We start from the raw sequence: 12,328 nt of genomic DNA on the forward strand, positions 1-12,328 counted from the left end.
AATACATTTATAGCTCAGTTTGCTGTTACACTGCTAGATTTAAAATAATCAGTTATAAATAATATTAAACAAAATTATGTTCCCTTCAGATCAACAGGGCCAAACTACCCTCCTAATACACCTCTTACTAAATCTGTTCAAAATCTACATTTCTTGCTGCTGTTACTATGTACCTGCTTGTTACTCAAGTTTATATTGTCAGGGTCATTCTTCACTTTTGTCTTTTCCCATGATTAAATTACAGAAGAAAAACTCCCAAAGAAGTCCTAAAAACCCCAATAAAATAAAGGAGCTATGGAAAAGTCATTTCTCAGCAACTAAAAAAACCTAATTACCCCCCAAAGTTTCACCAGCTTTCAAGATGTAGCAATTAAAGTGAGATTTGATGAAAAGCGAACGGTTTCAGCCCTGTCAAAAGAGATGGAAATGAACATCAAAGTCTTTTGCTATATATTTAAGACTAAAGAAACAAAACATGAGCCCATCATATAAAGTAACTGACACTGAAATTCCTGTAGGTATGGTAGTAATAAATCCTCTCAGGTTTTAGTAAGGATGATGATCTTGAACGCAGGAGCAAATGTAGCCTGGCTAGTAAGGGTGAGAAGAAAAACACCCAAACTAGAATAGCAGCGTTTGGAAGCTCAACCCGGAGCTCAGCTTCCGTGCAGGAGCTGAAGCCTCAGCAGGTATGTTCTGGGTAAAGAGCAGCCTGGAATGAGACTACCAAAGATGAACAGCTTGGCTATGAGAAGGGCTATCCTTCTTCCTAATCTGGACAAATTCCACCAGTAACAGAGATGATCCCAAAGCCTCAGAGCTGGAAAGCTCCTCAACGATAGCCACTTCAGCCATGACTTCCAGGCCACCCAGGAGCTGAAGAGGTTGGCCTACTACTCCTGGAGTTGAGCACACCATCTGGAAACTCACAGTCAAATGCTACCTCGCCAAGAGCCACGGACACACTGTATTTTTAAAATCTATTTATTCTTACAAAAGCAAGAACAATCTTTAACGATTTTAAAAGGAACGCGGGAGACATGAGATGTCAGAAAAACAGCAAACACAGCACCTAGCTCATTAAAAATAAGGCAAGGGGAGACTGGGATGGATGGGCAATGAATATTCATTGGTCCCAATTTAAGAGTCAGCTAGGTTCTAAGATGAGTTGTGAAAGAAAGAAAAATGAAGGAGGTGGAGAAGAAAAAAAATTGTAAAAAATGTGGTTTTGAATTCTGGCAATTTTTTCCCAGATCTGGAAATTGCTTTTCCATACGTTTTGCATAAGCATTTAGCTAATCCTTTTCAGACCTCGATCCAAGCGGTGCACGGATGAAACAAGCAGGCTACAAAAGGTCTACTCAACTGCTTTGCTGGACCCTGATCTCCTTTGTAAAAATTATTCCCGGTGTTAGAGTTTAAAAGCTTCAGAAACAGTTCACTGAACTGAAAGTTCAAGTGAACAAAGGATGCCAAGTGTGTGACTTTAAGTTAATAAGATGTTCACAAGCATCCTGAACAAATTATATATCCACAAGCATGCCGAGGCGTTCCACAGTAAGTTCACCTGCCGGCAGCCCGCTCTCCAGGCTTCCCGCACGCTCTAACAGCTGCCTCACCTATTTCCTTCTGAAAGCCCACAGGAGGGAGATCAGCATCATACACGCTCAGGACTGTCATCTAGGACCAGAGCTGACCTTTTCACCTTGGAGTTTCACAGAAGTTTAAGATCTCCTGCTCCAGAAGCAGCCCACACCACTGTCCCATAAGATGTATCACTGATACGCTAGCGAGGCTATTTATTTAATGCTCCCTGATTCTGTTCTCTGAGGACCTTCCTCACGCTAGAACAAGATGCTAATACTTCTTGTGGCAGTGCTGCCGTGACAGCTCTTGATCAGGTCCTCAGACTGTCAATGAAGAGTTGCAAACCAGTGCTGCATTCCCAGACCTGTTCTCGCAGAGCTCGGATTATTTGAGCCTTCCCAGTCTCGAAGCCCGGATGGCTTTCACTATGGTATGTTCTAACCAGTATTTTTGATGTCCTCACTAATACTTCCGATGTCAAAAGAACTTGATTAGATAAATTCGGTAAAATATACCAGACTCTCCGGCTCACGTTGCACTGACCTGACTGACCTGTTACAATTCTGATCTTAGACTACCTGCTATATTTAAGGAAGAATAAGTCTCCATTAGCTCTGTAAAGGTACACCAGATGGCATTCTCAGTTTGTCACTGTCTGATGGATGGTTTACAATGTTTGCTCACACTGCAACCTTTAAAACTCCTTCATTGACTAATGGGCGGTAAAGAAGAACAGGGGCTTATTTTCACTCAAGCAATCTGTTCAGATTTGGTTCTAATTGACTCTAACAGCATAGCCTTTTGGACTTCAGGCAACCTTCCTCTATCAAACGTGAGTGCCCCTCCTGTTGGATATCATCTGCTAGGAAGAAGCTAAGACAAATTCAAGCACCTGTGATAGGATGTCCAAACACGGAGTTATTTCCTGCCAGGTTCCCTTAGAACATATTCCAAAATATTGCCATAGATTCAATCTGAGAGATTCACCTCAGTCAGGAAACACGTGTACCCATTTTCTTCCCCAAACATATGCTTTTCCAGGCTGAAATATTGCTTCATACTTTGGATGCTTGGAGAACCTTTTCCTCTCTCATTCAAATGTTTGAGCCCTCCAAACAAGTACCACCTGGTTTTACTACTATTCTTTATCCAAGAGAATAGCAATCCTGTGCAGAAGCTGCACAACTGGCTGCCTAAAGACCTGAGAGCAGAACACTGAACTTGACCCTGTCAACACTTGTTCTCAAATTTAATTGCTGGATGATCTTTGCACTTCAATTTTTTACACTGTTTTCTTACATCTACAGACCCAAAAGTTTTTGTAATTAGTCCAGCTAACATCCCTCATGGGTATAATTACATGGCTAATCTGCAGCGCTGTTTTACAGGAAAAAAAAAAAACAAACTATTTTTGGCAGAATTAAACTGGAAATTGAAAGTGCATCATCCCCAGACACACAACTGGTTAAATTAGTACCAGCTGAGTCACTTAACCTTCATTTACTTAACTATTCTAAGCAACTACAGAGGTTAATATGTTTTTTTTTCTTTAGCACCATTCTCAACTGCAAGAAAAAACAAATATTCATTAGAATCTACTTCCACTGGCTCTTTTAAGAAACTCACCTTTGTCATTCAAACTGTCTGGCCAGATGGTTCATATGCTTTGTAATACACCTAGGCCAACCAGATAACATCTGAAGAAATTAGTGATAACTTCAGGCTGAAAAAACCACAGGATGGCACGCTCGAAATGAATACGTGGTTATTCCGTCTTATCTTTTTAGAATGTGTCTAGATGTAAAAACGTTTAAGAAGTTTATAGAAGGTGTTCAGATGGTAAAATTTTCAAGTAAACGACTGGCAGTTGTGATTTCTTAGTGCAATTTGACAACATGATAGGATTATCTCCTGTGTAGTTTCATATTATCACAGAGATCTTAGTATGTAAAAAGAGAAACTTTAAACTTCAAACTCCTACTTATTCCTGGATGAACCTTAGTAATCCACAAAAAGGCTCTCAATCTGTTCTTGATTTCAGTTTAGAGAAATAAGAATGCATAAAGAGAGAATTAAAAATAAACAGGATCCTCCAGAGGAGATTAGCTTTAATTCAGCTGATTTTTCCCCAAAGGCAGAGGAGATTGCAGTTTCAATCTCATAGGCTGGAGGCCGACTGCTTGGAAAGCAGCTCAGCAGAAAAGAAACAGGAAACCTGGTGGACTACAAGTTGAAGATGAGGCAGCAATGCGTTCTTGAGGCCAACAGCATCCTGGGCTGCATCAGGAAAAGCACTGCAGGTCAGGGGAGGTGATTATTTCCCTCTACCAACCACCGGTGCAACCACATTTAGAGTATTGTGTCCACTTTTGGGCTCCCCAGTACAAGAAAGACATGGACATACCGGAGCAAGTCCAGCAAACAGCCACAAAGATGATCAACGAATTGGAGCACCTGACATAGGAGGAGAGGCTGGGGAAGCTGGCCTTGTTTAGCCTCCAGAAGAGATAGGTCAGGAGGGATCTTTTCAACACGTATAAGCACCCGATGGCGATGGTGGGAGGAGGTAAAGATGACTGAGCCAGACTCTTCTCAGTGGTATACAGTGGAAGAACAAGAGGCAATGGGCAGAAAGTGAACTATGGGACACTGCTTAAGCATAAGCAGGGGAAAAAAACCCAAACCCCAACCTTCTTTACTGGGAGAGTGATCAAACACTGGAACAAGTGGCCCGGAGAGGTTCGCAGAGGAAGTATTTTCCCAACTGAACTTGGTTAATAATTCTACTGGAGTTTTATACCTTGAGCAACAACCTCACTCTTTCTGAAAGAACACTGTTTACTGCCCTCAAAACTACAACGACAATCAGCTGCTCTGACTCAATCCTCACAGGAACAAATCGGCTGATCAATTAAGTAAAGTACATAGTGAAATCCTGACTATCAAAGTCACTGGGAGGTCTGCCACTAGCTACGAGGGGAGCCAGGATTTATCCATTTGTCTCTCTGATGAAAGCTGCAATTTAACTATTAAAAGCTGTATTTTAATTACCAAAGAGACAGGTTATTTATATATCCTGCTTTCATATATGGAAAATGTGTTATTACAGTAACTTGGACATGGGTGCTTTAAAATCCCACCACTGTGGATATTTGGAAATATGCTCACTGATTAATCATTTTCAAGTTTATCTTAGAATATACTGCAAATCCTTCAAATGGCCTATCTTAGAATCATAGAATGGTTTAGGTTGGAAAAGACCTTTAAGATCATCAAGTCCAACCGTTAACCCAGCACTGCCAAGTCCACCAGTAATCCATGGCCCTAAGTATCACAAAAAACTTCTCACAATTGTATACCCATCTTCTTTATTTTGTTAGTATCTAAACTGTATAATTTTTAAAGAAAGGCTTTTGGCTCTGGATATTCAAATATTTTCATTTCTTTTAACAAAAAGTGGGAAGCAGGTTCTGCTCCCAGATTGGTGTCCTTTTCCACAGACATGCCAGTCAAACTGAGTTTAGAGGGCTCACTCCCACCCATGATTCGCTACCTGAAGGGAGCATGAAGTTCGGAGTATCCCTCAGCCTGTGTGTTGTATGGCTCTGTTTTCTAACGGACTATATCTTCACTATTAATATGCTGCTTCAGGATATGATGCCTCCCAGCTCAGTGGGACTTTGTGTTTCTAATGAAGATAATGAATTGTATTACTCGGTTAACTGAAGCAGGGATCTTAAATTTTAGGTGCTCCCGAGGTAGCTGGAGCAGCTATTGGGCAGTGAGGGAGGCTGCAGGGAGCGTGCTTTCTGCTCCAGGGCAGCTGGCCTTTGACCACCAGCTGACTCCGTGTGCAGGACTGGGAATGACAGGACTGTCCCCGCTGTATGGGGTCACCTCTAAAGCAAGTAGGGGATCCTCCCACTGCGCAGGGGTCACAGGCAATGAACTGCCCCCAGTCCTGAGCTCAGAGACAAAGAACAGGGCTAAGCTACAAAGAATTATGATTAACACGTGGCAAGATTTTTTTCCACTGATCTACTCCGATACCGTGCAAAACGCTTCTCTTAGTCCCCAGTTCCCCTTTTTTTTCTTCTCCTGCCCTGAAGAACTAGAGCAATGTGCCTTCAATCAAGGCTTCCTGATGAAAGAAGGCAAGCCTTACTATAGCAAGATCCTGCAATCATCTCTGTTAGTAGAAACTCCTTGGATGAAAATCATGTTTAAAAAAGTTAATTCTGAAGTCCCAGATACAACCCTTTAAGTAAATGGGGTAACATCTGGCTGGTGGCCAGTCACTAGTGGTGTCCCTCAGGGCTCAATTTTAGGGCCAGTTCTCTTCAATGTTTTTATCGATGACCTGAACACAGGAATTGAGTGCACACTAAGTAAGTTTGCCAGTGATACTAAATTAGGAGGACTCGTTGATTCCCTTGAGGGCAGACAGACCTTACAGAGAGATCTTGATAGATTGGAGCACTTGGCAATCACCAACCATATGAAAGGAATCGACTACCCAGTTGAAAGAAGCGATTGTCCCACTATACTCAGCATTGGTGTGGCCTCACCTCGAGTACTGTGTGCAGTTTTGGGCTTTACAATATGAGAAGGATATAGAAATATTAGAATGTGTCCAAAGGAGGGCAACAGATGGTAAAAGGACTAGAGGGCAAGATTTAGGAGGAGCGGCTGAGGATACTTGGCTTGTTCAGCTTAGAAAAGAGGAGACTGAGATGACCTCACTGAGACTTCCTCACGAGGGGGAGCAGAGAGGGAGGTGCTGATCTCTTCTTTCTGGTGTCCGGTGATAGGATGCGAGGGAATGGCTTAAAGCCGCATCAGGGGAAGTTCAGACTGGGTATCAGGAAGAAGTTCTTCCCTGAGAGGGTGTTCAACCACTGGAACAAGCTCCCCAGGAGTGGTCGTGGCCCCAAACCTGTCGGTGTTCAAGAAGCATTTGGACAATGCTCTTATATAGATGGTTTAACTTCTAGGTTGCCCTGTATGGGGTCAGGACTCGAAGATCCTCATGGGTCCTTTCCAGCTCAGGATATTCTATGATTCTATCAAATCTTCCAAGGTACCAAAGGAAGATTTGAGCTAAAGTCAGTAAAAGACATTTAAATGCAGAATTTTAAGGAAAGTTATATTCATGGAATTAGAACTGGCTTAACTGCTCATTATCACTAGATTTCAGAGCGCATATCATTACCTGTGTTGTAAGCCTGTGCTGTAGACGCTTTAAAGCTGATAGCTGACACTGTGTTCTTTTGACAAGCTCTCTTGGAACAAGACTACCAGAGGCAATACAAACTGTGCAGCGCTTAGAGCTAACAGGATGCCCAACTCCTAGAAAGGAGAGAAAATACTGAGGAAGGCATTCTCTGTTGTTATTTTGTCATCAATATTACATTCCCAGCAACTGTTTATAGTGGATATAAATGAACCACAGAACACAGGCCTTCTCATTGCAGACAGATTCAATGCTATGTGGAAACGGGCCTCGTGGTTTTCTCCTTTGCTTCACTGCCAGAGCAACTGTTGCATGGAACTTAAATGTCCACAGTGAAATCTTCTTACATTATATATACTCTTGATTCAAGTTTACTCTATAGTAAGCTTATTCTGCTTTCTCTTCCACTTTCATAAAGCATTAGTTTTTATTCCAAGAGATAAACTACCTCTTTTCTACTCTTAGAAGTCTTAGTTCAACTTCCAGTTCCCACACTGACATCTAAGCAGCAGGGAGTCCTTCATCTAAGATGTTCATCAACAAAAAGTTACTGCCTACAGACTCTCATTGTTCTGTGCTAGCACCTCCTATCACAGGATAGTTTTACTTGCAACAATTAGCACCACAGTCTCACACAAACTATGCAGATCAAGAATCAGTCACGTCCAGCACTTTGTTTTCATATTAAAGCCTAGCTCTCTCCAGCTCAAAGGATGAACTGATTCCCAGGTTTTATTCTAAATATATAAGCTAGCACTCTTCTATAAAATAAATTTACCTTCCTTTAATACCATTCCAAGTTCTGCCCTGAGTCTGTTTCCCATTTCAATCAGCTGCTGCTTCTCTTGGCTCAGAACTGAGATTTTTCTTACTGTTTCCTTCAGTTTATTTTGCATTCCTTGTAGAGTGCAGCTGACACCATGTTGAAGACCAACACCAGGACCCACATCAGGTAACTGTTGTCCAAGATCTACCATCTTTTCTTCAAGAACTTTGGGTTTTGGCCCCTGAAAAAAACAGATAGTGCTTATAATGAATATTTTGAAAGCGTGGTCTGCGAGTTTAGAGATTTGTACAAACACACATTAGAAGCCAGTTGAAGAAAAAGTGTAAAGTTGAAGTCTACAGTCCATTTTTGAGGGTCCATTTTCAAAATATTGTTAGCAGTATAGGGCAAATTAAACTGTGGAGCAAATCACTGTAACAGCCCGAGACGTACTGTGCTCTTTCAGCCCCCTTAATACAGGGGAGACTTTTCAATATCCATTTAAATACTCATCATTCACTGAACAAATCATCTCCCTACAGACTTTTTAAATAGTACACATTGCCACAAGTATCTAAATATGTCACATGCATTAACATCATTTTACAAAACTCTTGTTCATCTATATGTTTACTCTTCCTACTTAGAAGTGCACTACATTGTAATTGTGCAATCCCGATCAGTTTTCAGCTAAATCACCCTGAACACTGCGATTCAAGGAGTACACATTGAAAGGTGTTATCCATACTGACAGAAACCCCAACCACCATTGCCTTAGTGCGTCATGCAACTCCCATTTTCTTATTTCTTTGGATAGTTTTACCATAAAAGAGGAGGCCCTTGAGAACATACACGGAAAGCGTACAGGTCCACTAACACTATGGGGGACAAAGGCGGAGAAATTAGTGCAGGACTAGAATCTAAAAATATGGAGAAAGACATCAAAGTGAAAGAAAAAAGGCACACCACTTTGGGATAGATACAGCAATTTATATCAAAGCAATTAATATAAGCAGCCACAAATTATTACATTCTGCCCTCATCATATGAACAGTGAAATTATCACGCTGAGGCTTAACATTAAGAGAGGTCAAGGCAATGACCAGTTACGGTCCCACTGCTTGTCACACTATGTGCCACCGTCACTGGGCCAGGGGCAGGAATACCATTTGCTTAAACTTCTGGTTTTCCTGAACTTTTCATAAAAACATTCAACAGCATTACACAGAAGGTTTTTTTTCAGGTGACAGATTGTAAGCTGTAGAGTTAGGAGTGGAACTCAAGAAATCTTTTTACCTTTAGATCCCTGTCCAGAGTAAAACTCTGCAATACAAAAGTCAGAAAACACAGAAAAGATGGGTACTAAAAAAGGTGGGAAGAAAAACTCTCCTCAGAGCTGATATAAAGAGAAAAGAAGAAAAATATACATACACATGGAAGTCTACATGCCCATTTTACTAGTTTCCACAATAAAATTTCCTCTTTTTCTTTAGCTACGTGTTAGCACTGGAGTCTATCATTTTGAGATTATGGTCCCAGAACCTCTGTTGTATTAAATGGAAAAAGAGAAAACTGTCACTACGGCTTTCTGTACCGACTTCACATCTGCACCCCTGTGTTTAGTTACCATTATTGCTCAACAGATTCTCAACTCTCCAAGGTAGAAATATTTTTGCCTGTAATTCATCATGGCCTTCAGTACATCCTTAGCATGCAATTAATAAATGTAAGAAGCACGGAGACAGTATGGAAGAATGTTAAAAGATAAGCACTTCTAAAATCCAGTAAGGAATTCTAATGAAGTTTTGCCCATTGTTTGTAAGATATTCTCAGGACTGTTTCCAGCTGCCACTCTATGCTTAAGAAGGCTTCTTATGCACTACGGAAAGAAATAGAGCAGACAGCAGAAATAGATGGGAAATGATAGTTCAACATCAGGGAAGACAACATTAACTACAATTCCAGCATTTTGTTCAAGTTTTGGCCTGCACATCTGCTATTTACTACTTGCCTATACATATAAAGCACAAATAATTCAGCATTTCACACTGAAGATGCACATCGCTGCCTGAAAAATGTTCTTGTTCTCATATCCAGCCCTGAGCATTCAATTATACTTCAGCATCATGAAGCAAAGGATTAATCTCTGGCATAGAGAATATTCAGGTCCTATCTTACTGTCTCCGAGGCAAAGCCACTCTCTACTTTTCTTTTAAGGCTCTATCCCTGCTTAAAGAAATGCGAAGAAAATGAGAATGCATCTTGGACAGTAGTTTGTAAAACATTTTATGCAACAGAATAGTTGGTATAAAATTCAGTTTTCACCTAATTCCGGAAGTAGCCAAAGAGAAAAAAATAAATCTGTGTTGTCTATACTGGCACACAATGATCTCCTAAATATAATCTGACAGCAGGAACAAACAAATCTCCTGCTACATTCAGCAAAAAGATACAACTAAGATTAAACATGATCTGCACGTGGTGGGTTGTGCATGTTTTCACACAAGGTTCCCAAGGCTCCAAAGTTTTATCTAAACATTGACATGTTTCAGTTCTTAAAGCTCTTAGTTTTTAATATAATTAGCACCTCTCATCCTTATGTATTACTTAGCTAGTATTTCCATTTTCTTGAACTTAGATGGTTACTGAGGAGTCTTAACAGTAAGATTAAAGCATGAAACAGATATTGGCAGATTTTAAAGATTACTTGAAACTAGAAAACCCTTATTTTTAAATTGTATTTTAACCTATCTTGCTTTAGACTCTGTTTACTACACGACGAAATCGCTAGGAGACATGAAGGGGAGAACATACAGTGACTTACTGCTTACACAGTATTAGATACTTGTCCCAGTTTTCAATTCCTTTATTATTTTTCCGAGAGATGCCTCTGTCACACTTTAATGCTGATATTGTTCCTACCCTTTAAAATAACCCAATGAGAATGACATTTGTAAACCCTAGAACTGCATAAAAATGCTCCCAGGGCCAGTGAGTTTTTCCTTCGTGGGTGGTGAGAGCTCCGAACAAACGCCGGCACTCAGTTATTTCTCCTGGCCATACCTCATTCCCCAGCAGCCTACAGGGCATGCACGGGAGCCTGCTGTGGCCGGACACCCTGCCGGTGGGGCCCGGGGGCTGGCAAGCCGGCCCCCCAGCGCGGGCCTGGCGGAAGCAAGCCCCGCAAGCCAGCAGTTACGAGGCTCTCCCAGGAAAAGCCACCCACCCCGCTAACCGGGTGTGCAATCCATTGGCATGGCTACCTCCAGCCTCCCACCTCGCAGGACCTTCTCGTCAGAGTCCAGTAGTGACACAGTACCTACAGTTTCATCTCTATTCACCTTATTACAAGGCATATTGAAAGATTTCTGGTATTTAAAAAAAAAAGGCTAAAATATGGATTTACAATGGAAAACTCAAAGAGGTGATACACAGTAGTTTAAGAATGCACAAGTGGGAAAAAAAAAATCAAGAAGGGTTTGAAAGATCAGGAGTGCCAGGGAATGACTAGTCAAAATTTATTCCCTAGAAAGAATGAGCATAAGTTTGGCTGAAAAAATCGTTGCTGGCTCTCATCTAACTTAACGCTCATTACTAACTGACCACATAAGCGTATATTGCTTCAGTTTTTAATATTCATTCAAACAAAAATAATATGCTATGTATTTAATTACACACACGCATGCATATAGATATTTTAGGTAGTTTAAACCTCTTCATACCTTTTCTGCGTCTGGGTTTACTATGCAATCCAAGTTAGCTGAGCTGACTTTGATATTGCTCAAAGCGGTTCCAGTTGAAATGTTTTTTGCGCACAACGAACCTGAAAGAGGAATATAACATGAATGTGCATCTGTTTACACAGAGTTTAGGCTTTCTTAGCGACAGCTGCTTCAGAACTTTGTCTCGTTAATGTACGTGTATACCACTTCAGGAGATATATTGTAAACAGAGCTGAAGAAATATAAAAAATAGTACAGTCTCACAATACGCAAACATCAGTCAGCTACAAAATACAGAAGTGACTAGAGATGACACATTAGAAAGATCAATTCGTGGGTATGGAGCACAGAGAAGTTTTTATTTCTTCCACTACTGCACTATTTAATCATTCTTGGGAAACTGGCAATACTGAGTATAACAAGAATAATTTAAACACAGTAGCTTCTTTCAATCACAGTTGAAAAAAATCACCAATAAATGGAAGCTAATCCCGAAAAATTCTTCTTTTAGTTCCAGTAAAAATGTGAGTCTGCTCCCAATACAACATATTGCTGTATATGGACAAGTCAGGGGAAAAAACAGATGACTTTCTGGAAACCAGAAGCGCCCCTCCAAGTTACTGTCCCACTATCTTAAAAATTTCAGATTTAACATTATCATCTCTTTTAGTGATGGAATGTTATCTCCATACATTTTTAAAAGGGATATAAGAAAGATTATTTTAGTTGAATAAAGTATTTCAGCCATAAACAAAATGGGTAATACATTTCTGAAAACTTACATTTATCAGCTGACAAAGATTATTGCCTCTCTTGGACACCGCTAAACTCTAGCAGCGGTAAATCTTTTACATATTGGACTGTAACATCTTCAAAAAACAGTGGGTTAACTTTAGCTACCTGTGACAAGAAACTATGCTTGACTTTGTTTTTTTATTTAAAATTAAGAGGTTTTGCTTTAATGGGTTATTAATGTCTCACTGTTAACAAAGCCAGAATATGCTTATATTTATTAAAAAT

At 40.5% G+C, this 12,328-nt stretch overlaps 1 protein-coding gene across 1 annotated transcript in view; it reads right to left on the minus strand.

The window, feature by feature from the left end:
• Window positions 1-12,328, minus strand: part of CCDC57 (coiled-coil domain containing 57) — a gene marked incomplete at its 3' end in the record, with an annotated part of 53,581 nt that overhangs the window by 8,332 nt on the left and 32,921 nt on the right. Inside the window, exons 9-11 of the mRNA XM_082326549.1 lie at window positions 11,309-11,409; window positions 7,599-7,827; window positions 6,800-6,936 (exon numbers count right to left, since the gene is read on the minus strand). Coding sequence (XP_082182675.1) covers window positions 6,800-6,936; window positions 7,599-7,827; window positions 11,309-11,409 — 467 coding nt within the window. The remainder of the gene's footprint in view (window positions 1-6,799; window positions 6,937-7,598; window positions 7,828-11,308; window positions 11,410-12,328) is intronic.

Source organism: Platalea leucorodia (assembly GCF_965183815.1).
Source record: "Platalea leucorodia genome assembly, chromosome: 14".
Classification (NCBI taxonomy): Eukaryota; Metazoa; Chordata; class Aves; order Pelecaniformes; family Threskiornithidae; genus Platalea; species Platalea leucorodia.